This window comes from Oxyura jamaicensis, chromosome 19 (assembly GCF_011077185.1).
Source record: "Oxyura jamaicensis isolate SHBP4307 breed ruddy duck chromosome 19, BPBGC_Ojam_1.0, whole genome shotgun sequence".
Classification (NCBI taxonomy): Eukaryota; Metazoa; Chordata; class Aves; order Anseriformes; family Anatidae; genus Oxyura; species Oxyura jamaicensis.
In genome coordinates this window covers 3,900,895-3,926,943 of record NC_048911.1, presented here as the reverse complement: position 1 = coordinate 3,926,943, position 26,049 = coordinate 3,900,895, and the positions used below count along the sequence as shown (strand labels likewise).

The 26,049-nt window shown below is 40.7% G+C and overlaps 2 protein-coding genes across 2 annotated transcripts in view; one reads left to right on the top strand and one right to left on the bottom strand.

Moving 5' to 3' along the window:
• Nucleotides 1–17,746, top strand: part of RABEP1 (rabaptin, RAB GTPase binding effector protein 1) — a 56,407-nt gene extending 38,661 nt beyond the window's left edge. Inside the window, exons 8-18 of the mRNA XM_035342837.1 lie at nt 78–203; nt 2,762–3,229; nt 5,194–5,298; nt 6,042–6,158; nt 7,410–7,508; nt 8,932–9,072; nt 9,799–9,988; nt 10,245–10,300; nt 10,908–11,006; nt 11,630–11,746; nt 13,669–17,746. Coding sequence (XP_035198728.1) covers nt 78–203; nt 2,762–3,229; nt 5,194–5,298; nt 6,042–6,158; nt 7,410–7,508; nt 8,932–9,072; nt 9,799–9,988; nt 10,245–10,300; nt 10,908–11,006; nt 11,630–11,746; nt 13,669–13,770 — 1,620 coding nt within the window. The 3' untranslated portion in view covers nt 13,771–17,746. The remainder of the gene's footprint in view (nt 1–77; nt 204–2,761; nt 3,230–5,193; nt 5,299–6,041; nt 6,159–7,409; nt 7,509–8,931; nt 9,073–9,798; nt 9,989–10,244; nt 10,301–10,907; nt 11,007–11,629; nt 11,747–13,668) is intronic.
• Nucleotides 17,747–17,997: 251 nt separating this feature from the next.
• Nucleotides 17,998–25,983, bottom strand: NUP88 (nucleoporin 88; the record flags this gene model as incomplete). Its single annotated transcript, XM_035343422.1, has 16 exons — nt 17,998–18,221; nt 18,615–18,733; nt 19,191–19,317; nt 19,657–19,737; nt 19,951–20,016; nt 20,505–20,630; nt 21,043–21,201; nt 21,838–21,939; nt 22,933–23,023; nt 23,184–23,282; nt 23,481–23,631; nt 24,042–24,225; nt 24,526–24,702; nt 25,277–25,363; nt 25,524–25,649; nt 25,808–25,983. Coding segments are annotated over 16 exons (1,935 nt in total), but the record flags the coding sequence as incomplete, so codon positions are not given.
• Nucleotides 25,984–26,049: the final 66 nt, after the last annotated feature.

Genomic DNA, 26,049 nt, shown 5'->3' with positions numbered 1-26,049 from the left:
TGAAAGCTGATGTTATGACTACAGTGGCAAAATTAAATCCTGTTTATATGCATTCACTATTGACTATTGATTTCTAGGAAGATGATGATCAGCAGAGACTTAGCAAGAGAAAGGAGCAGAAGCAAAAAGATTCAGATGATGAAACGAAAGCTTCATGTTCTCTAGCCCATGAGGAATCCCTTACGCAGCTCTCTAATGAAGAGGTAAAACAACTGAATAGTTCAAAGCAACTTCGAGTACTTGTGCATTCCTCAGTGTGATTACAAATAAAAATGCAAATGTAGTGACTTTGTTCTCTGTCACTTATTCTTATTAAGCAATGAAAAACCTTTGGAGATGCACTTGAATATATAAATTCAAATAGAGATTGGAAGACAATACTGTAAAACCCTCAGAGATGCTGTTAAAAACTGTAATTTACTTTTTGCATTCCGGTTGTTAACTTCTGTTAAATTCTCTCTGGGTTTATAACCATCTTCTGACACATTTTCAGAATTAAATTCTAATTAAATTCAGAATTAAAATCTGAATTTCCAGAATGAAACCAATTAAATCTGAACAGTAAGCAAGCATTTTGTAGCTAATTTGTTAACCTACTTCTTGAATTGAGTGCATGCACGCATATGTTTTAAGATGTATCCAACTGTGTAAACTGAGGGTTTTGACCACATCTGTTCTGCAGCCAAAAATTAGCTTTTTTGTTTTGTTATCCAAGCCAAAAGCTGGGCCTTAGCACCAAGTTTTCACTGAAGCTGCTCGAGCTACATTAGTAGCTTTGTTAGACAGCCAAAAAAGCTGGTATTACTGGATATCATCGGTTAGCAAGCCGTTTTGGTGTTGTAGGAAATCATACACTGGGACAAGCTGAAATTGTATTTGAGATTTGCTTAAACTTTTCATTTGTGAAGAAACAAGTCCAAGGAGCACACAGGCTGGAACTACCAGAATGGGCAATTATTTCTCCTTTTCCAATGTATTTTGCTTGTTTAGCTGATACCCTAACAGGTTCCGTTTTGGTTTTGTAAGTCAAAGTAGGGACAAAATAATAAAGACTATGTTTTGCACTATAGAAGCTTGTGTAAGCCTCAAGAGACTTGAGAATTTGCAGTGTGAACTGATACTTTGTTCACTTTATTTATCCTTTTTAAAGAGGAAAAAATGTGTGTATTGCAGAGTCTACTGTTCATCAGTGCTTTGTAACAGTTCAGAATGCAGAAGGATGTTCAGAACAGTAACATCTAAATGGAGCAGAGGTACCCTTTAGAATACACCAAGGATATGTTTCTGTCTACTTCATATACAGTGTTCAATACTAACATTTCTTTATCTAGACTGGTAAATAAGAACAACTGATGGCAAACAAAGGTTTTGTCTTCTGATGTTTTCTTTATAACTCCAGTTCTTGGGATACATTTTAGTCCCTTAAGTACTACATTTATTTAATTCTAGGAATTATATAGAATGGGAAATCTTATATTTTGAGTAAGGATATGGTTTCCAAAGTAATTTAGGATTTGTTTTTGATTGCTATTTATGGATTTATTTTCTGTTGCTTCTTAGGGCATTTTTAGCTGCACAGAAAGTGTTTTACAAGTGGCAATAAATTGTATTATCAGTCATGTCTTAAATCTCCTAATTTAAATTCTGAGCTCTTCGCTGCTGAGCATTTAATAGGCTTTGTGGCTTGCAATACAAAAAAAACAATTTAACTATATCATCAATCAGTTGTCTGATGATGCGATTTGATGTAAGTCCATACTCTCTTGACTTTTTTTCATGAATTTCAACTCATATATTTACATTTTAAAGTAAATACATAATATTATAAACACATGGAAGTACCAGCAGCCTACTAGTCCATGCTGGACTTATTTTGGAATTCAGTATTTTTCTCAAGAGATTTATTTTCAGTGTCCTTTACGTGTCTAATGGCAAAGCAGAAGTGCACCAGAATGGAAGGTATTTTGAAAACAGTCATGCTTCTTAAAAAAAAAAAAAAAAAAAAAAAAATAAAAAAAAAGCATTTTTGCTCTATTTTTTCAGTGCTACAAACAAACAAAAATAGATCAAGAGACTTAATGTTCCTTATACAGGTCACAGGACAGCTACTGTGGCTTTTGGTATTGACTTTCCCCAGGATGCCTTTCTGTTTAATCCCAGCCTTTTGCCTTTTCATTTTTTTATTTTATTTGCAAAGAATATTTTAGGTATCGTAAGAAAATACTTTCCTCTTGCAGTATTTTACCAGACGCTCAAAGTAGAAGGAAAAAATTGAAGAAAAATACTCACTTGTCACTACAGAGTAGATTTTAAATACATCATTCTCCACTCGCTTTTATGTTGGTGCTAAGTCTTTTCATTTTCACATGGACAGACTTCTGAACTTAGATGTGGAAGAGGAATACCTGTGTTTTGTTGTTGATTATAGTTCTAGAAGTGACATTGCAAGTGTTTCTCTTTAATGGAAGAAGTGCCGTGTTTCAAATACTGGAAGATGTAAGGTGACTGTGTCCCTGCTAAGAGCTGGCAGGAAGACAGATTCTTACAAAAGCACTCTTAACAGAAGACTTTTTTTTTTTAATTGCAGCTGCTACCTTTCAGCTCTATATCCTTTTCTCTTCAGTCTTAAGTTTGGTGATCAGATGTTGCAGAAGCCAACTTACACCTCCCTTTACTATGTCTTATACTTGGTGTCCAGCATTCCCCTTGTACTGTGCTCCTAGAATGGAGTATTTAACTTTTTCTTGTTTTCCAATTCCAGGTGCATTTAAATAGCACCCATGGCTCAGTCCATTCGTTGGACGCAGACTTGCTTCTGTCTTCTGGTGAATCCTTCAATAAATCAGAAAATGATATGTTTAAAGATGGACTACGGAGAGCACAGTCAACAGACAGTCTGGGGACATCTGGATCTTTACAGTCCAAAGCTTTAGGATACAACAACAAAGCAAAATCTGCTGGAAATCTGGATGAGTCAGATTTTGGACCACTTGTTGGAGCAGATTCCGTGTCTGAGAACTTTGATACAGCTTCCCTTGGGTCTCTGCAAATGCCAAGTGGGTTTATGTTAACCAAAGATCAGGAAAAAGCAATCAAAGCAATGACGCCAGAGCAAGAAGAGACTGCTTCGCTTCTTTCCAGTGTTACACAAGGGGTAGAAAGCGCTTACGTGTCTCCGAGCGGGTACCGCTTGGTGAGCGAGACGGAGTGGAACCTTCTGCAGAAAGAGGTGAGTGCCCGCCGTGCTTCCACGTGTGTCGTGGGCTGCCTGCTGGGGAAAGGCTGTTCAGCTCCTGTTGCTTTGCTTTCCTTGGAGTTCAGTTGTGGAAGAAAGTATGCAGCATCATGGGTAGCTCTTCGCTTCTCTCTTGAATACTTCTCTAGTTAAAGCAGATGTAAGGGGTATCGACTGACTGCTCATGGCAAAGTCAGCTTTATTCAATGGAGAGCACTTTTAGGGGAGGGTTTGGCAGAGGCTGCTGTTGATTTCATGTGAGGGACGTGCTGGGGGTGACTAGGGAAGGACAAAGACTTAACAAAAGGATCAGGGCTAACAGTGCTGTTTTTTATGCTGAGGATATTTACTGAGAATTATGCATGGAGTGCACCTTAGAAAGGAGCAACCGAGATATGCGTAACACACAGAGCTACCACAAAGGAAGCTTCAGAAAATTGTCAGGGACTTGCATCATCAGAAACTATTTTTGGTGAGCAATGAGCAGCAGATTAGACTTAATGCTGTGCCGTTTTCAGTATGGGTGACCAAGGAAATGTTGCTTCTGGGTGTTCTGCCTGGTAGGTTTTCAGCAGCTTTGTATGATGCCAGTTTAAAGCCTGCATTTGGTTTCCTGCTGAAAAGAGGAATATTATTGGGGCCTGGATTTCAGGAGAGAGGCCAAGGAATAATGCTTTAGGGGGAAGAAAGGGAGGCAGAAGAGATGAGTCAGAAATGGGTGAAGATGATGCTGGGGAGGGAAAATGAATGTAAGAATGCAGGTGGAAGAGAAGAGGCCAGGCAAAGGACAGATGAGGTGAAGTGTTGATATTTTATTTCCTCAACTTAGTGGAATTCAACTTATCTGCAAATCATTACTTAGATCACTCTAAACCTATTGTAAAATCACTGGGGTTTGTGTTGCTTCTAGTTCATAGTATCTGGAGGGAGAAACTATGCTGTTGCAATCTCAGAGCTGACTTCAGTCCTTTAATTTGAGTATTTCCTTGCCCTGATGACATTTGACATTTTACTCCAACCCTGTCCTAGAATTCAGGGGAGAAATACCCTGCTTCCCACATATTTCTGGAGGCAGGAGCACTGGTGGGGCTTGAGTGCTGCTCCATGTGGGAGGGACAAGGAGCAGCAAATACAAATGAAACTTGTGCTCTGACCTGACTTGCAGTAGGAGCTTTGAGAAAACTCCCATTTGTGCCCTTGGCCAAAAGGGCAAATACATTCTTTGTTTCCTTGCTGCGCACCCCGAGTTTTTTTTTTTTTTTCCCCCTTCTGCTTGTTGGGACTCTTTTTGTTTGTTTTAAACTTTTCTTCTGCCTGCTTCTTTCCCAACTGTTATTTTAGCTGCTTATATGGACTCTGATACTGAGCAGTGTTTGAGGAGGATATTAAAAAATAAATGAATCTTGATGGCTGTTGTAGCACAATTAGTACATGCCATTGCAAAAATACTCAAATCCCAGTTTCAGGGAGAAAAAGATTAAAGGAAACCCTGACCCAATGAGCTGATTTGCTTTTTAGTTGGCTTGTGTTCATTTAATTAAAAAACCAAAACAAATAAAACCTGTAGTGTTGTGTTTATAATTTGATTTGTAATACAACATAATTGCATGAAAAAAGGCTGAAGGCTGTTAAAAACTGCTCTCCTAGATGTCTGTTTCTATGCAGGTAATTATGGGATAAATTTCAAAAGGACACACTAAATGACCTGATCAACTCTTGCATGTCATGGCTTATTGCTCTTCACTACTAGTGGGATTTGTGCCAGGAAGATCTATGTACAGCAGCTGATTTCCCTTATCCTTTACCTCTAGAGCAATTTAATCCTGCGGTTACATGATTCCGCTGCTGTCTTTTATCAGTAATACTTTGTGAACACACAACACACCTGAGAGTATGTATCAGTCCTGCATTCCTTGCGTTTTATAGCCTTTATTGGAGGTGATAACTCTGTCCTCTAGGTGCAGAATGCAGGGAACAAGCTGGGTAGACGCTGCGATATGTGCTCCAATTATGAGAAGCAGTTGCAAGGCATCCAGATTCAGGAGGCTGAGACAAGAGACCAGGTAAGGTTTTTCTTCTAGCTTTAGCAAGATTTTTGCAGGTGCTCTTAGGAATGAATAAATATGCAACGATGAACCGCTTGCTGTTTTATTAATTGCTTTTAATTGAGCCAATGCCAGGACACTTGAAATCTGATTAATTAATGTAATTTTATTAACACGACCTAATTTGTTACTGGTGTGTGGCCATGAACACCACATATGTGTATTTCTTAAATACTTACCTCGGAGAACCACTTTACCCAGTGCCGTAAAGTCACCGTTCTATAAAAAGTGTTGTGCTCATGCTGAAGTCAGTGTCTTTCATAATTTATATTCTAAAATGCTTTTCATACATTAAATCCTATTATCTTTGATACTACAAGAGTTCTTAACAGAGAGGACCTCATCCTAGCAGCATAAAATGACCGTAAAGTACTGGAAGAGGTTTGTTTCCTAGCATATTCTGAAGAACAATTTTCAGATGGGTACAGAAGGCATGAGTCATGTTCTGCTTTGAAATAAGTGACTGAAGTCATTACGTGGCAGAGGTCCAGTGCAGCTCGATGTCCCGTGTTTCCTTATAGGTGTAATCTGTGGTGCCCAGTATTTCAGAGCAGCAAAGGAACTTCTGGGTTGCATGGGATTTTTGAGGGATTTGTGTTTTTCTGGGGGGGGAGTGTGATGAGTCAATTTATATTTGTGTTCAGGGAATAAATACTCCCCAGAATAATGTGAAAATAAATTATTTTGTTGTAACAACACAGGTGAAAAAGCTGCAGGTGATGCTGAGGCAGGCCAATGACCAGCTGGAAAAGACTATGAAAGATAAACAGGAATTGGAGGATTATATGAAACAAAGTGCTGAAGACTCTGGTAATCAGGTATGATCATTTTATTACAAAGTTTCTAGGAATGTAGAAACATTATTCAATAGTATATAGCAAGAACTCATCTCTCCTCTTGGATGAGGGTGGACTGCCTGCAGCAGAAGCAACAAAAGTGAACGTTCCTAGGGTTAGTTATGCTCCATCTGAGTCTGCCCCTGGTTCTAGCCAAGTCTGACACGTTACCCAGTTTTGGCCCTAAGTTTCATCTCTGAATTGAAATCCGTTACAGAGGTAATCATTGGAATTTGAGTAGTGTTTGAGCTTGTGACCTGTGTACGAAGTCACTCAAACATGCAAAAGTAGCCCTGTGTTCTTTGTGTGTGAAGAGTGGAACTATGATACTACGCGCTTGGCACACAGCTAATGGATTTGTGGTGAAGACATGCAGTTATTGAGTATCTGAGTAAGCATTAACACTAGTTTGTCTGAAATATGCACTAGACTTCTTTAAAATCATAGGCAATTTAAAAGATTTTTCAGTCTGAAATGTGTACAGATATGTATTTGGCACAGTGAAGCCAAATACGATGTGTGGTGGTCATAGCAGTAATATATATAAATAAAATAAAATAAAATCTTGGGCATATTAAAGGTTACAATGTTCGGTAGATACCATATATAAGCTATTGGATTTGCTTCTCTTGAGTTGTAAGACTTTCCCTCTTACATCCCAGCCAATGTTTTATTTTTTTCTTACTAAGGAAATAGCAGTCATGAGGCTAAGTCTGTCCTAGATGACACGAATATGTTTTTCTTTTTGGTGTACCAGAAGTAATCATAACTAAGTAGTGTTTAATCTTACTTCACTCTACAATTAAGTTATTCTACAGCAATGCATGCTTAACAGTATTTGGAGAGCTGTGCTTTCAGAGAAAGGTATATTTTTAAAAACCAGTACCGTAAAGGAAATTTTGAAAACTTCATAGCTCTGCAGTTTCCCTTCAGTGTCTACGAAGTGTCTTACATTGAAGTTTGATGAGAATTAACTGTTTTGTTGTTGTTTAGAGTTTGGTAAATAGAATATAAGTTTACCATTGTTATAAAAGCGTAGCATCACTTCTTTCTGATTTGAAGTGTGTTACTGTTTTACTGAGGAAGAAACTAAGAAAACTTTAGTTGATAAGTTTGAAATTTCCAAGTGTATGTTATCAGTGATAACAGGGAAGAGAACTTCAGAGCCTATTTCTTCTTCAAAGTGTTTAATGCTTTATATCTGTCTGTGTGTCTTTTGTTTTTGTTTTTCAGATTTCATTGCTTATGGTTAAGTGTCAGAAATCAGAGGATTTCCTCAGTGAACTGCAGCAGGCATTTTCACAAGCAAAGAGAAGTGTCCAGGAGCAAATGGTAAGACAGCTTAAGATCACTTGAACGATGCTGTTTGTCTAACCCTTGGGGCTCAGAGTGTTTATAAAAGACTGTCTTGCTGTCCAACCAAGCTTGGCTGGAGAGAACTGTGAATCTTAACGTGTAAAGATAGTGACCATGGGAGCTCTGAGATGGGTGCTGACCCTCAAACAGTTTGTAGGGTCAGTCTGGCACATTTTTTGTGTATATCCATGTAGATTAATAGGGACCTGACTAGACAACTGTTTTTTTTTCTCATTTATTATGTATATTTAATGACTATTTAGTATCTTATTTCACTCTGTCTTTCTGAAGACAGAGTAGATTTTTCTCAAGACATTTTTTTCAGGATTCATCACAAGTAGCATTACTGGTGAATGTTTTCTTCAGTTTGAGATGAATGCTCAGTGTTCTTACAGGTCAGACTTAAAATATCAGCCCTAACACCCAGAAAGAGATATGTATGGGAGCTTACTTTTTAAAAACTATTTTGAGCATCTTGTAGGAATTATGCCAGGAATAGGACCTCATTTTCTAGGGCAGAACAAAGTCTGACTTCCTTACAGCAATCCATTCCCTTTTGTATCAGAATCAAGTTTCTTCTTTTTTCCTCCCTAACGCAGCAGTGCTGGGAGAAAAGCTTTCATTCTCCTGAATCCCAGTGTTGCACTTCTGGCATCCAGGGTTGCCTGTAGCTCACCAGGAGATCACTTGCAGAGTCATTCTGTTTGCTCTTCTTTGTGAGACCATGCTTAATGGAGTTGCAGAAGATTTGGAAAATGTATTGATCTGGGATTACTTTTCAGAACTACCCACCTATAACGCAAAGGGCAGCATCTGTCAAAGTTTAAGTCTCAGTGCATCCAAACTAAGATTCCTCTCAAAAAAAAAAAAAGTTCACTGGATGTATTTCTTTTGTAATGCAAGCAAAACTGTTTTTCTTAATCCTTGTTCTTTGCAAGGGATAAGCACTTCTGATGTTTTCCTAAAAGATGGTGGGAGGCAGACAAGTACCACTGAAAATTTTAGGATGAATATTTAATTTTTCAGTAACCTGATCTTACAGCTGAGTTGCTAGGTGGTTTTAATAAACAGCTCTGCCAGTTTCTGAAACCATATTTGACTTTTTTTTCCCATTGCTGAATGAGCACAGCTAGCTAACCGGATAAATATGGAAGAAGACTGGGAGATTTAGCAATGCTGTATTTATTGCTTGCTTCCTCTCATCTGCCTGCACAGTTAAGATTGATTTTGCTTTCATTTCTGGTGCCGAGGCTAGGCAAAAGAGGGGACTGATAATGCTGATCCATTTTGTTTCCCTTCTTTACAACAAATTCAGTCATTTGAAAGCAGTGATAGTAAATGGGGCATGAAGAGATCTGAGCATGACCCTGAGGTTTTTTTTTCTTTTTTTTCTTGGAAGGCTGTCCTGACACAGTCAAGGGAGCAGGTTTCAGAAGAGTTGGTGAGACTGCAAAAAGATAATGAAAGTCTTCAAGGAAAACATAGCTTGCATGTGTCCTTACAACAAGCTGAGGATTTCATTCTGCCAGAAGCAGCAGAGGTAAACCACTTTGAAATTATTAACACAAACAGTGCACAGAACTTGATGTCATTGGAAGAAGCTTCTTTATCAAAAAGCTGCCTCAAAACAGCACACTGAACAATAATCTGGATTTTAACCCCATAGTCTGTGATATACAAAATCAGATGGTACAACTGGTGCTTGCAAGCTCTTCCATGAGATGCTTCTGAGTATAGGTAGATAGATAATAGTTTAGGTAACTGTGGCCTGACAGCTGCTTTGTTGTCAGAAGAGTTCAGGCGTATCCTGGTTCAGCTGGTTTAATCTGTGTTGTGCACACACGTGCCCAGTCACCATGACTCCAGTGCAAGTACTGATTCACTAAGTAAAGCTAAGTCAATCATTTTCATTTCTGTCTATGCGTTAAGGTTAAAACCAGTAATAGTCCTGAGCCTTGAAGTGTCAGCCATCCTGGCCTTGCTCATGCACACTCGAGCACATCGAGCTTAGAAGACTGGGTATGGCAGGAAGTGAAAATCAGGGGTAGAAAGTTGTAAGTAATCCTGTGGAGACAGTAATGTTTACAAGCTTCTCATTTACCAAGTCCAAGCAAGCTGTTTGTAGTTTTGTTTTAATGCCTTGCTGGATGCAAGATCTGGTATGGCAGGACAAACCTTGGGGTAATAGAGCTTTGTGCTGGCTATAAATATGGTACTTTGCCTATCTGAAGATCATAATACAACTCCTTGCTAATCGTTGATTCAGGAGCTCCGGGAGATGGTTTTAAAATATCGTGAAGACATAATTAGCGTGCGGACAACAGCAGATCACCTTGAGGAGAAACTTAAGGCGGAAATTTTATTCTTAAAAGAACAGATTCAAGCTGAACAATATTTGAAAGAAAATATAGAAGAAACTCTACAGCTGGAAATAGAGAATTGCAAGGAGGAAATAGGTGAGCAAGGATGTCAAAATGAGTAATGAAGACTTGATTTTGTGATAGAATATACTTACCTGAACTTTTAAAACTGTCCATTTCTAATAGAGTATAAATCAAAGCTGTGCAGCTGAAAAAAAGAAAAATTATTTCTCTTTGAAGTACCTTTGGTGTAGCACACAGTTAAATCTCTGAATATTAACAGAAGTAAACAGGAGCTGTCCAATTTCTTGTGCTTTTCTTGCATTCAAGCTTTAATGTTACTGTTTTTCAGCTTCCATTTCCAGTTTAAAAGCTGAGTTGGAAAGAATAAAAGTGGAGAAGGAACAGGTAAGGAGTCCTTTCACTGTGGTGGTTTTTTTTTTTTTGGTGTGTATTTAAACAAAGAGAATAAGATTGTTTTTCTGCTAGTTCTGTCAGGACTTTGGAAGTGACACTGTCTTGGTGTCTGTTGATAACAACCTCTTCATATCTGAGAAAATGAACTTTTTTCTCCAGCTGCCTTAGAGGTGTCAGTAACACTTCAAATGTATTTTTGTGTGTGTGATGTTTAGCATGCCTAGCATTTGGAGAGAAAGAGAGCTGAACTAAGGGGAGCATTCTGAAATATGTAACATAATTGTTCCTTCATCTCACCCTGGTTGTGGGATTAGTGTAGCTAATTCCTAGTTAATATTGGGTAACCCAATTAATAACCCAAATATCAGCCCTGGTCAGTTCCCTACAGCTCCAAAAGGAAGATGGGGAGGGAGAGAGATATTATTTGGGTGTTTTCTGTCTCTCTAGGAGAAGTTATTTAGGTTTATTTCTGAATCCCTGGGAGACACTTGGACTGTATTTCCCATAAGGAGGGACTATGAGAAATTGAAGTGTCAGAAATTCTACTTCTAATCTTCTTTGTTTTGCTTTTGCTTTTGTTTTTTTTTTATTTGTATAGTTGGAAAGTTCTTCACAGGAAAACCTGCAGCAGCTGGAGAGTCTGCAGGAAGCAAAAAACACTCTCGAAGAACAGTTGAAGAAGGAGACCGCAGCAAAGGTAGCTGTGTCTGGGTGTGAAGTGTATATATGCATCTTCTTTGATCTGCCTGTGCTCAGAGGTTATATTACGACACGGGAACAGAAGAGGAAGCTTTTGAATATTGATAAGATTGCATCCAATGGAGCTGATTTCACTGACAGTCTAAATCTTCATTCCAATCACTTTGCACTTGGATTTTTAAAGCACTGTATCTGAATTGCTGCTGACTTGAATATCTCTTTTGGGGTGTTTTCCAAAGTTAGGCTTCAGTCTAAAGGCAGTAAGAGAATTATATTTTCACCAGCAGATTACTGCCCTTCCTCTACAGTACACATTTTCATTAAAACTCAGAAACCCGCTCTTTCATGTTGAGGTCCCTGGGCATAGTGCTGTTAAAAAGACATGAAGCTTTTTCATGTTTTATCCAATCTAATCATGAGAAAATTTGTCTGATGGGTACTAGCTCCATATTTCACAGTTCAGAAAACTGAGGTGTGGAAAGAACAATTGGATTAATTTCTTGCCAGGACTCTTGAGATTAACCATGCTTCCTTGTGCTAGTGTTGTGCTCTATTCAGTTTATACAAACTTATCCTTTTTTTATTCAATTTAAGTATAACAAAGATTTTTTTTGTCTTTAGACAAACCTTGAACAGCTGGTGTTTGAAGAGAAGAATAAAGCTCAGCGGTTGCAGACTGAATTAGATGTCAGTGAGCAAGTGCAGAGAGATTTTGTAAAGCTTTCTCAGACGCTTCAGGTAAGGGAAGTGCAATTCATAAGGTGCTACTCCTTTGTTTCTTTACTCATCCAGGGCTGATTAGCATAAGAAATAGCAGTTGTAAAATTTCCTTATGTTGATGAACGATTTTTAATTACTGGTGTAGTAAACTGACCAAGTATTCCTAGTGTTATGTTAGTATTAGAGGATTTTATTCTGATAACTTAATCCCAACATGTTCTTATCAGCAAACGTACATGTTTATTGTGCTAAGCTGAACTGTAGAGAGCCATAAGTGATGATAACTTTAGGCCCTAGCATTTCATTGTCCATCTTCTGACACTTTTTCTGTATGTTACATTCCATAGCAATTTAAGGTGCGTATATTTGAGGATAAAATCAGGAACTTGTACTGTTTGATCTGAATATATGGAATTGTTCCTCTTCCTGCTATACTTACTGCTACTACTAATTCCAGTTTGTCAGTTTGATCTCTCTTAATGCTAACTAGAGCCAAAGAACTTGCAGTTGTAGTGTTTGCAGGGTGGCTGTCTCCTCAGGTAGCCAGGTTAGATAGGTTTCACCTTAAGTGTCTGGTTTTGGAATTTTTCCCCCTAACACTGCTAAAGTCGCTGTCCTGCTTACTAGAAATCTTGCTCACAAGTGCTATACTGAAGTTCAGCACTGTCTCCCCTTTGGGTTCTTGCCCAATCCACTCAGTGAAATTCAGTAGAATTCGAAATACAGATTATTTTGAGTCAAGTGTTCAGGTTTATTTGGAAAACAAACGCAGGAATATTGGAAATTGTCCATCCAGCTAAGCTCTGCCTAGTGAACAATAGGGAACTGTCCTCTTTTGTTCTGTCTGTTTCTGGAGGAGTAGGTAGTACAAGGGAGGCTATTGAGTTGCCCTGGCTGGTGAAATTGTTTCTTGCTTGTCATCATCCCGCCTCTCTCTCTCATCTTAAAAGTACTGAATAGACTGGTTTGTGTAGTTCTTAGAGCAAAAACATACACACCACTTTGAAGATGTCGTGCTCTTTCAAAACCTGTGGTAGGCCTTCAGTGATGAGCTCAGTAAGTGTTATAGCTCTGTATTTTGTCTCTTCTTTCTGCCCTTAAGTAGTTATTTTTTTTAGCACTTAGTGAGTCTTTATGCTAAGAAAAAGCAATGGTTTGTGCTGTCTCTAGTGTCCATAGCACAAGGTCTGCGGCATTACACAAGAACGCAAGAGAGGTTACTGCCGAATGAGGATTTGGGTTTCTTGCAGTCACGTGTGCGTGAGGTGTCGACTGACTGAGTCTAGGTATCAGCAATGGAGACGAGCTAAAAGTCAATTAACCAATTGCTAAGAATTTACAAAAGAAAACCTAGATGCTGATACAAAGAGCACAGAAATTTGAATGACTGCCTGTGCCCCCCTCTCCTTCCCCTCAAAAAAAAATAGCGATCTCTTTGCATTCATTTGCATGCAGTTCTACTGGGCACTTTTTCAGTGTGAACTGGCTTAAGAGAGGTTATCAGACAAGCAGCTAACAGGGTTATACTTGGATATAGGAACACTTCATCCAAAAGCATTTCAGCTTGAATCTTGAGAGGTTTGAAGGCATGTGCCAGGCAGGTCTGTACTTCCTTTACATTCTTTCCATGAACGTTTGTGGCTTTACACAGCTCCTCTTGTTTGCCTGGCCAGGATAGTGACAGTGGCTGGTTATTAGGCAAAAGTGTGACAATGAGGGCTTGCTTGGGACCCCTAGAAATTGGTTTTATTTTAAAAGCAAAACTGTGTTATATGTTGCATCATCCCCCCTTGCCCATTCTCGATTCTAAATTAAGTTTGCGTTCCTTCAAGCCTTGTGTCTTTCAGCCACTGATATGTCTGTTGGCTCAGCTCTGGTTATGTACCTGTGGTCTTGCTTTGGCACGTGTTACTAGCTCGTTGTCTGTTGGTTTTCTGTAGGTGCAGCTGGAGAGGATCCGGCAGGCAGATTCCCTGGAGAGAATCCGTGCAATCCTGAATGACACAAAACTGACGGACATTAATCAGCTACCTGAAACATGACACCCTGATGAGCGGGCTCCAAGGCTGCGTTTGGGGTTTTTAACTCATCTTTATAGCAACATTAATTATTATTTAACTCTAACCGAAAGAGCAGAAGACAACAGAGGGGAGCAATGACTAAGTTTTGTTTCTAGAGGGGAAAAGGTTTCATACTGGGCAGGAAGAGAGCACAAGGGTGACTTGCTGTGTAGGAAGGAGAATTTTCTAATGGAAACACTAATGAGTGCGGTGTTTCGTGTTCCACTGAGTGGGATCAGTCCTTACATACTGAAAAACTTCCCCTCTTTCAGCCAACTTTGTAACCTAATATAGATTTTTTGGAACATTTACCCCCCTATTTTTCCCTTTTTTTCCTTTTCCCCCATTTACTGTGATCAAAGTAGCTGCTGGAAACCATATTGTCCCTCCAAAACATCGAAGAGCAAAGTGGTTGACGTTTTTCTGTTTGACTAGTCAGTAACAGTATTCAGCTAGCAGAGAGAATGAGGTGTAGAGTATGCTGTATGAATATTTTATATTAAAATATGACGTTATTAGCAGGACACTGGATATTGATCTTATTTCATAACTCAGTGCTTTTTTTTTTTAAACCATTGATTTTGTGTTGAAGAATCTGAATGCTGCTGAAATGTGGTGGACATGAGTGAGCTGTGTGTCTCCTGAACAAAAGAATGCCAATCAAAAAAAAAACAACCCACAACCAACCAAAACCCTGAAAAAAAACGTACTGAGAACTTAGCTCCTTGAAATATTTCCTTTGAACTCTGATACTCTGGAGAAAAAAAAAAGCACAAGACATGCACTGTTTTGTAATCTCACAAATGTAAGTTAAAACATGGAATTACGACTAGTTCTTTCTCATCTCTAAAGCTGAGCAGTACATGGACTTGGGGTTTATACAGGTCTGTTTTGCTCTAGTGGGTGGCAATAGACATGAAGTTGCTAGCTTTCACTGAAAATGGTTGAGGTAAGATGCTGAACGAAGCAAAGTCAGCTTGACCCACCTCTCCTGGGTCAGTTTAATTGTATGGAAAACAGTGACTGCACCTGGTCACAGAGCACAAGTGCACTGGAACTGCATTATTCTGCTGGTTCACGTTTGAAAGGTACAGTGCATCTCTTAAAAGTATGGTATCATGTTAATGCTCAGAGTTGAATCCTACAATGTCCTGTATTTCTATAAGCATACATTTAAATTACACGACAGCAGAGGCAAAAAAAATGTGATCAATCAGGCTTTAGTTTTGGGTTTCTTATTATATCAATACCATGGTGGTACCACGAGCATTACTCCTTTTTCTGCTTTTATTGGAGATTCATGCATGCAGTTGGGTAGCAGTGGTTTCATGTATGGCTGTTGGAAATGGACTTCTTGGACTGGTGGTCCCTCATTAAGACTCAATTAGAAGAAAAGAGGCTGAGAGAGCAGCTTGTTTTTGTCCAAAATCTATAACTTAAGCTTACCTCTTTTTACTGTGTTTTCCTTACATACTTGGTCACAGATCTGATAGTGATGAACAAAGCCAGAAGTGACAGAAAATGCTCCAAGCTGTAATGCACGACTATATTTTTAGCAGTGTATATCCTGCTACTAACATAAGATTGGAAGGAACTGGTGATTTCAAATAGGGTTGCCTTAAAAACAGCCAAAAAGCAGCATACAAGCTCAATTGCTTGTAATTTATTGCAAGAATTAAAGCATTTTATTCATCCTAGTAATTAATTCCTTTCATAATCCTGACACCCAACATTTTTCCTACCTTGGTAACAACTAGACTAATAGACGGCGGAGTTATCATCTTCCAGGTGACACCTCATGTCACTTAGCAGACGTTGAAAAGTGGCTTGGGTTCTTTATTAATTGGCTAGTATCAGATTTTGGGTTTGTTAACCTCTCACAATTTGCTTAACTGTGAGGTGACAGCAGCTGCCTTCTGATGCATAAATCTAATACCAGATGTTTTGCGTTCAGTTTTCCAACGGTTAGCATACTGTTCTGCCAAACAAACTCCTGGGAGTGTGGGGAGGGAACAGGCCTTTGTTAAAGAGCTGTGGACTGAAGAGCATTTTCCTGTATGCCCTTTCTTCCTGAAGACTGAACCTTAACTCGTTACTGATACTTAACCTGTGCGGCAGTGTTTCAAGGAAGTTTTGTGGCTAAGCTACGGTGGCTAATCTTCTCAGCAAGCTGAACACTTGAGGAATTGCACCTGAAGACCTATGCAGAAAAAGACTTTTTAGTGGAGTTTATGGACTGTCGTCCTAATGCAGGAGCCGTTAATGGCATTCAACACCCCTTCCTGGTCCAGCTGTCAGTGCCCCTTCTCAGCAGCCCTACCTTCCTCTCTGGTCTTGCCTTAAACAACCCTGGCCTTAGCCGACTGTTTTAAATTGTTTTGACTAGAGCAGGGTTGGTGTGGCTTTTCCTTAGCGTATTTTTACAGATTGTTGCCCCGCCTTTTATATAGGCGTGGTATTGTCACGTTGCAGGTGATGGCTGCAGGGAGCCTTGCTGCAGGCTGTAGGGAACAGGTGAGGGGGCGATCAGTCTGTGATCGTTCAGAGGCAGTGACAAACACATCAGTCGCAGAATGGAGTTTTCCATGTGTGTGTGGCCATACACACATCTGTGTATTTTTGTCAGTGGACAGCGATGGCAGGTAGGGCCAGTATGAAGAGGCTGGAGGCACGTGCAGTAGGGCAGCAACGGGACTGAGAACTCACCTGAAAGGAGGGGTGCTGCCTGCTGAGTTCCTTGCTGGTAAACCAGGCACTGTGTGAGTCGGTGGGGTAACGCCCTTTGGTTTGGAGAGGAAGGGTCTACAGTTACTGTGTGGCGGTTTTCCTTTTTAACCACTTTACACCATCATGCACCCTTAGTCCTGTTTAAGTTCTAGCTATGACCATTTTCATAGTTGGAATGTGAATGACTTTTTTTCCCACCAGCCACTGAGCATCCCTTTTAAAAACCTATTTTTACATTAGATGCCTGACTAGCCACAGGAGTGTAGGAGATGTGCTCACTACAAGCAGCTGTCCTGCTAACCCTTAGGGGAAATCACTCCTTGGGAAGGAAAACAACTTCAGAAGCAGGAACTCAAGCTCCTGCTGAACTCAAATTTAAGAAATTTAAAGCAGCCTTTATAAACGTGTGCCAAATTTGCAGAGCAAATTTAAACTGGTCAATTAAGTGTAGTTAAAAGCTTTTTCTGTATTCACTCAATGGATTCTGGTGTCTCTCAAAACATCAGCAACTAAATGCTTTTCCCTCCAATTCTTGGTGTCCTGGAGCTCAATTTGAATGGGGTGGTAGGTTTGCCTCACACAGTAAGAGTTTGTTTTTTTCTTCTTTTTTTTTTTTTTTTAACAGGCACTACTTCTAACCTGGCAGGTTGGCTCTGATGCACAGGGTGAGTGGATTAGAAAGCCGGATTCTGTTTGTGCAGACTGTAAAAGGGATGAGATCAACTTTTGTATGCATTCCTATACTTGTATAGTCTTAACCTGTACAAAAAAAAAGCAACAAAAAACAAGTGTTCTTGCAGCATGTCTGGTAACCTCGTTACCTACAGGTAATAACAGCCCTCCTTTCCTTTCAGCTTTACTTTGGCACCCCTTGCTGTGCCACTTTTGTAGCAGTGCAGTACTACTTTTCAAAACTGAGCTTGACCACGTCACCTTTTCTAAGGGGAATTGGGGGGGCAGGGACAACAATTATTTATTGTCCGCTAAAGTTTGTCTACAGCAGATAATTGGTCTCTTAATGTTAAGACAGACTTCAGAGCCATCTTTTGACAAAGGCGAACAGTGTTTGGAAGTTAATACTGCATTCCAGTGAACCAAGCCATTGGTGTCCTGTGCAATTGTGGATGTAGAATTCTGCTGTCTACAGGATTCAAGTGTAACCATTTGTTAACTGTACTGAAGGTGTGTCCTTTATGAAGAAAGTGTTCCAAATTAAAAAAAAAAAAGCTGCTGAAGTGTGTGCGCTTCTCTCGTCTCTTTCTACTCTGCCTTCTGCCACAGGCCTCCAGTGCAGTAACTGTGCCATGGACCCAGGGTAGGTGATGCTTCCCAGACTAAACCCAGGGAGTTTTCTGACGGAAGCAGCCATGCTTTTCCACACCACTGAGCTAGCTGTAAGTATTACACTATGGTAACTTAAGGTTTAAAATAACCGACTGCACAATCTCCTTCCAGGAGAAAAGCAAAAACCACACCATGTAAGGAATCTTATCAAAAGTATTTTAATTCATAGTTATCTTTACAAAATAATAAAGAAAAGGCATATTGTCCATCTTACAAATGTTAAATATACAAGGGGAATTACCAGAGAAAAATTAAAGCTCATCCAACTTTTCATTGTAGGTTCATCTTCATGGACATGTTAGAAGTTCACGTGGCTTCTGATGTCATTGATCTGTTTTACCATTTCCCTTATGTGTTCTCCCCTTCAAGAAAAATAAATTCAAGTCAAAAAGCTGTAAGTCATTTCTGTTTGAGACCAGTCAGGAAGAAAAATAATTCATGTGGTAGAAGCAGAGCATGGAAACGCTGTTGCAAGTGATTTTGTTAATTACAGGCACGGTACAGACTGCCACAAGATCTTCAGACAAAAAACAGGCTTAAAAGCAGATTTAGTTTAGTAGTAGCATAAGATGGACCAGTTCCACTGTCACAAGCTGGCATGCTTTATGCTTTAGACTCTACAAACTCCAGCTGGTGCAGCAGTCAGCCCCCTGCCCCCACGCATCGAGATTAAACTATACCCTACAATTTGACCAGGAAAGCCTATATAAGTGCCAGGGCTTGAATTCTACAGGAGGATCCAAGCTTTAACTTACTCTTCTTTCAGAACCGTTTGGATGCACTTGCTCTGGTAGGCACTGAGGGTGATGCTGGGTTTCCGTGGGCTAGTACCTTTTTCCATCTTTTTCTGCTGGTATTCCTTCTTCATTTTAACCTAGAAGTCACGTACAAAAAGACCTGCAGTCAGCATAGGTGCTGCCTGCCAGAGTGAAAGCAAGTTGTAGCTACAACCAGGTGTCACATTGCAATAAATTCCGAGTCTGATGGGGTTAAAATCAGCTTGCTTTTGCATTCTTCCACAAAGGGGAAGGGGGTAGGAGGACGGTTGGACCAGATGATCTTGGAGGTCTTTTCCAACCTTAATGATTCCCTGAGTCTACAAAGAAGAGAAAATCAGTGCTAGGACTGAGGAAAGGTGTGGAGACTTTCTTAGGGTTCCAGAGGTTGGTTCTATCTGTATTAGTAATAAGGTTCAGAAGTTATTTTAGCACAATGTTGCTAACTTAATGAAGGCATGAAGCTGCTCTATGCAGAAGGACTGTATTCTAATTCAGCAGGATCATTGTGAATGAAGCGTTATTGATAACCTACTGGCCAGATATTTATCTCACCTGTCTGATTGCATTGCTCAAGTGCTGCAGCTGGTCATGTATTGTCTGCAATTCCTTCTTCATATCTTTTTCACTGTCTGATAGAACTGGAAGCTGAGAGTGGAAACTACGAAGTACTTTCTTCATCCTTCATATATAAAGCAAGAAACGTTGCTGAATTAACTCGTCTGTTAGACTAGTTACACTCAGATACCAACAGTCTTCCAACTACCTGTAAAGCCTCATTTGTCATCTTTCCTAAGTCTTAGAGGCTCAAGACTCTCCTCTTTCAGCTAGCCTCACACAGCATTTCTCAACAGCAAGTGCGTTCAGTACTGAAAGTCACCCTTTAGCAAAGAGAATTTCAGAAGCCCAGACTTCCAACAAACCAGTGAGGCACTTTCCTGCCTACTGTTCTTCTACCATGCTGGCAAACTTCCATACGTAACAGCAAGTAATCTGTGATGAAACAGTAGTTTGAACTCACCTATTCATAATATCTTCTTGCTTCTCTTTGGCTTCCTCATACTTGTCAGCCAACCGTTCAGCCATTTCCCGCAAACTTTTCCTTTATGCAATTGAGAAATGGTTATTTCTTATTTACATGTTAATTAGTCTGTGTGTAAAAACAGACATAGCCTGAAAAAACTGGAGTGGGGAATGCCTAATTAAAGCCATACTGCCTTCCCTTCTCAGATAATTATTTCATACAGGGCCCCTTTTGCATGAAGGTGCATCATTCTGGATTTTGACTTGACAGATGTAGAGAACTTATACTCACTTTTCTTCTCGACAGTAACTCAGATCTTCTAGTTGCTTCTTTTTCTGTCCCAACAGCAGCTTCACTCTTAAAAATAAACGTATACATAAAATCAAGCCACACCAACAATCCAGCTGAATCTGTATTTAGGCCACATAGAGAAAACACAGAAGTAATCAATACTCTTTGAAGAAGGGAGCCCTAAAGCCACTGAGACAGGGGCAGTGTTGAGAACTAACTCTTCCCTTTTGGCCCAACTTCAAATAACTTTAAATAAATCAACAACTATAATTGAAAAAAAGCAGAGATTTGTTTAATGCAATTTTTCCTTATAGCAGCTTTGTCAGGATTATTGCTGAGGCGAAGATTTCCTCTGCCATGCTCAAGCACAGGCAGACTGGCTTCCTTCATCCACGCAAAAAAAAGCAGTGGTTCATCTTTTTACTTTTTTTTTTTTAACACATTTTACTTAGTTACACTGGTTAGTCCAGCAAAGGAGGCTTAGTGCTAGGTACTTAGTGGCATTGTTCCACCAGGACACTGTACAGCACATTTTATGAGGGATTTTTTCTTACCTTTGCTGAATTTCCTCTTTTGCCAAATCTTGTTTCAGTATATATTCTTCTCTGAACACTTGTGTGGCTCTGCTAAGAAGCTGAAGGCATTCCTCGGGGGGAGGAGCAATGTCTTTATCAGCAGATCTGAATAAACAGGAGAGGTTTTTTTGCAATCCTACTCTTCCATGTTCCTTGGAAAGGTTAAATTGGAGCACTTACAGTAAGGGCTCTGGGGGCTCAGATACGGAAATGAGGGGCACAAGTAAATCCCTTTGCTATAAAGCAGTTTTCCCAAGGAGGAAATCACGAGCTATCTAAAGATGTTCAAAACCCAATGGGACAGCCCTGAACCACCTGATGTAGCACTGCGGTTAACCCAGCCCTGAGCAAAGTGATTCCCTTTCCAGCCTAAAGGGCTACATTGTTGGGTGCCGCATCTGTACAGAGGCACAGGTCTGCTGCAGAAGCTGCATCCCTGTTCCTGCTGTTCAGTCAGGAGCTGATGATGAACGTGGACTCCTCTCTTCAGCTTCCCTGGGGAATGGTTTTTACTTACTTCAGGAGCAAAGGATTGGCAGTACTACGCTGCAGGATGCTTCGAATGTGCTTCTCAAACGAATGCTGTGAGTCAGCCAGGATACGGAGAGGGGAAACAGCAACATCTTTGTCTTCCCTGGTACAGAGTAGAGGAGGGGAAGCAGGATGGACTGTACTTCTGCCAGAGAACAGCAAATACAGAACACTCACAAGGTTTAAACTACACCAGAGTTTAAACAGTAGTTAAAACAAAGTAAGGAACTCATCCACTGTGGAATTAACATATTACAGCAGCAAGTCAGAAGTGGTCCAAGGGGAAATATTTCAATTATGTGATAAATCCAGCTTTAGACAGGGTTGGTGGAGCTCAAATCCCCACATCTTTGGCCATAGCTGAAGAGGTCAAGAACCACAAATATCTTATTTAAAAGGAAGTAAGTTCAGTAACAAGGCAAGCAAGGACTCAAGTGGCAAAATGCCTCAATCTCTGAAGAGTTTCAGATTTGCAGAATCCTCATATAAAAGTGAGCAGAAAGACAACAATGATGTCAAAAAAAAATGATGTAGTGTTTGACTGTCTCATTAAAAGTGATAGAGATAAGTTATATCCCCTCTAACCACCGTATCAGTACTAAGCAACTGCCCTGAGAACACTTCAGTGCTCTGCCAGGGATCATTCAGCAGGTAAACGTCATTGTGCTTTAGGAGAGGTACAGAAGTCCAGGGTGAAAGGATGAAAAGAACAGACGGGGGAAAAAATCCTGACTTTTTTATAGGGCAGTCATGGACTTCAGCCCAATTAAGACCCACGTACAAGAGCGGCCTTGTAATACACTCGTAGGTATTTGTGATGCAGATCATCGTAGGCCCCAGGATGTCAGATACTATCCAAAATCCTCTGATTGGAGCAGGTTGCCTGAAGGGAAGAAAACACAAGCATTACTCATTCAAAAAAACATTCTTTGTTCCTGAAAGTTGTTGTGCAAGTTCTTTTGGAGAAGTTCTATTTATAGCAATCAACTTTAGCCAGGCACATGTCACAAAGCTAGGAACCACTCTTCTGAAGCAGTCCTGCAGAATAATTATTCTCATGCCATGCAGTCTGACTGAGTCAGATGTACGAGGCAAACTCACCCATCCTGAGAGAGGGAGCACCCATACAACTTAACCTTGAATCAGAAGCTAAAATCTGCCGTGACCCAGGAAACTTTACCCTCATCTAGTGCAGGGCACAGACTTCCTCAGGAAAAGACTGCTTCTGCCCATACACAGGTGTTCCACCTCGTCTGCTCTAAACATCTCTTCCTCAGGTGGAAACTCACACCACTGGATATTTGTTACCTGTACTGACTTAGGGAGCCCTTTACATTAGATGACTAATATCTATTAATAGAGGAATTACCTTTCTTTTTGTATTTTCATTATGTTTAATACATAGCATTCCACAAAAGTGATCAGGCCGTATTAAAGCGAGATGACACAGCCAACACAAGTATCACACAGCCCAGCCAACGATGCCTCATAACCCTGATTAGGGTACCTTATCAGCTAAAAACACAAGCTGTTCTATCAAGGCACAGCTTTGTCTTTTAATGTGGGTAAGAGGAACACATCAGTGTTCAAGGCTCTTAGATTAATCAAGCCCCAGAGTTTTACTGGGACAGGTAAATGGAAGTGAAAACTTCTGCTGGTTTGACAGCTGATTTTCAGACACAAAAATTTAGCTCACGTACCTAACTGTGCATTAAGAATCCTGATGCATGAAATGCTTATTTATATTTATTTGAATTCAGTTAAGCTGATTTCATTATTTTTAATGGTAAGAATGCAGCAGAAGATGGCTAATCACAAATATTTTTCCAGAAAACTCACTGATTTGGAAGCAACAGAAAAGGTGTTTTTTTTTTACCTGCATGGCAATGGTTTTGTACAAAGAATATGTTCAACAAAGCACTTCTGTTCTGCGCCCAGCTCCTGTAAACTGTCTTTATCTTCCTCATCTGCAAAGAGATTTGTCAGAATGTACAATGTCCACTGTGCAGGGTAAGGTATTCTCAGTATTACTCACAGGTTCCCCAGCTTGTTACTACCAAAACGTAGCTGTTCAGACAGTAATCCTTTCCCCCTTTCCTCTATGTGCAACAGAGTCTCGCCACTCACCTGAACCAAGGAATTTGTGCAGTTTGTTGATCCACGTCAACCCCACGCTATGGACACCAGCTTCATGTGTGCAGTGGTATCTAGAGGGACATTTTGGATCTGAAATGTAAACAGCAAATGTAGTAGATGGCACTGAGCGAAGAAAATCTCATTCTGCAGCTGTGCACTGTTGAACATGTGTATTGACCTCTTGTCCAGTCAGCGTGAACATCTCATTGCAAGTACTGACTAGCACCTATCCACAGAATGAGCACAGAATGAGTAAGTAAAAGACAACAACCTGAACCACCACCCTACCTTGATGCAGTTTGATTGGGCAGGAGAAATCAGACTCCAAAGGCTCTTCCTCATCTCCTGATGCCAGTTTCAGTGCAAGTTCCAGCTCAACACATTCAAACACGTACAGGGAAGGAGTAAGATCAGATCTTGGGTCCCATGACTTTTCCGACTGTAAAGAGCATTGAATTCTTCTGTGAGTCAGCACTTAAATAGAAATGCCAACACAAATAGCAGTAGGAAAGTGTTATGTAATATAGGCATGTGTATTAATCATTACAGAAATCAGTTTAAGTCCCCTTACGTTTTTCCAATTAAAAAGCCTTTCTCTAACACATGATTTCTTCAGAAGATCCTCTAAAATAGCTCATAGCAAGTGTGATTGAAAACTGCTATATCTACAGGATACACACAAGCGACATTGAAAACAAAAGCGAAAGAGGATCACGGGGACTGGCTGGAGTAGGAGGAGGACTCACTATGTTATAGAAGAACACAGCTTTGGCACTTGGCATTCACTGCGAGGCATTCCCTGCTGTCTTGACCTGTGACTGAGGAAGCAAAACGAACAAGACAAGGTACCTGCTCATCATCCTCTTCTGCATCCAGTACCACACAGTGATAAAGCATTCCCGATTCAGTGGCAATCACCAGGATGTTTGGAACACAAGGCAGGCAAAGGACAGCACAGGCATCATAGCCGTAATTATCTTCTGCAGCAGGGTGCATGGGCAAAGGGCCGAGCAGCTTGCCAAGATTTCCAGTGCTGGAATAAAGAAGATGTGCTCACAACACTCCCCACGGCTGCCTGCAGGAGTCTGCTGAATAACAGCTATAGAATAAGGATGATTAAAAAAAGAACAAACACGATGGTTTGGAGTTCTAACACACTGTTCTTGGAGTTATGTCTACTAGCACTGCCACAAAGACATAAAACAGACTGGAATACAAGAAAAATCAGCCCAGCATCCATTACAGAGTCCCAGCCAGGTGAAGAGATGGCTCTCCAACCAAATGTACAAACATACAGGTAGCCCACGAAACACAAGGATGAATCTAAGCCTACCTCTGTATCAGGTTGATATACGTGAGGAACGTCTCTCCGTTTTCATATAAGATGTACAGTGGGTAAGCCAGCACTTCATCGCTCCCTCGCTGTCCAAGTACGTTCTTTGGGACTGGCACCAGCGGGCCAAAGTCGAATGCCACCGCAGTCTCTCCCAGTGACGCTGTGTAGGCTCTCCTGGGGACAGGTCAGAACAAAACCTGGAGTCAGCAAGGACTGTGAGAACACAAGTGTTTAGCTAGGTCCATCAATACATCAAATTACTTCTAAGGACCTGTCCGTCAGTCCTTTGATATATGCTGCATTCAGCAGCAAATGGAGGCAGGTAACATCCTTCTTAAAAGGCCTCATTTCTGAAATGCACCACGAGCCAGCACAGTTTCACTGAGCAAGAGGCCCTCAAGTTTCTCCGTCTCAATTAGGCCAAGGAGAAAATAAAAAGATGATCTGTCTTCTGCATTCCCCACTCAAAAAAACCCTTCTTAATCCTTAAAGATAATGCCTATTTTTCAAGTGATTATTCTGACAAACACTGACTGTACAGTTTGTTCCCTCTTTTAGAACGATCAGGAAAAAAAATAGTGCAGCTACTGTGCTAGGAAGAAGTTCTAGCACAGAAGTCTGTGACCAGTAAGTCATAAGAAAATTCGTATCAGAATTTAAGGTGGATTTATCACTCATTAAAAACATGACTGAGAATGCAGAGCTTATTCTGTCAGAAGCATTTCAAAATGCAAGAAGCCACACAAACCCTTTGTTGATTGTAAGAGTCTCCTCCTCTGAATCTGAAAGAGTTATCACTTTGATGGGTGTCTGAGGTATCTTCAGGCTGTAAATCCTAAAGGAAAGAAACAGCAGTAATGTTCATGCAGGAACACCAGCTGATATAGGTCAGAAATCCCTCCCATCCTATCTTACATTGCTGATTCTTGTAAGAAGGATAAAGCACCTAGTGAAAAATCAGGCACACCCCAAACGAGAACACAAGCAGGTTTTACCTTATCGTGTTATCTGAAGTCAAGAGCACAACGTGGGGCTCCAGCGTCTCGCAGGGATACCACGCGGCGTGCTTCAAAGTCAGAGACGTCGAGCTTGTGAAGAACCTTTCGGCGATGGGAATGGTGCTGAAACACAGAGCAGGCACAGGCCCAGTGACAAGAGTTACCTCTTTGGGTGGGGGCAAGAGGAACTGTGCAGACAACCAAAAGGCTCCAGCAGTGTTAGCGGGGGGTGTTAAGGCTGGGTCCTCCCGGCAGCGTGCTGCCACCCGGCGCCGACCCACCTGCAGTTCACCGTCGCCTTCCCACCCTCGAACTCGGAGCTCTTGCCCCAGCGCTTGGGCAGCTCCAGGGCCGTGAGCCCCCTGGTGCCGACCAGCGCCACATGGTGCTGCGTGGGGCTCAGCAGCGTCTGGTACACCTCGAACAAGGGCGGGTTTATGCACAGCAGCGTCTGATGAGAGAAGTGGGGGTCAGTTAGTGCCGGTGGGGGCGGGTGGTCAGTGCTGGGGGTCAGTTAGTCTGT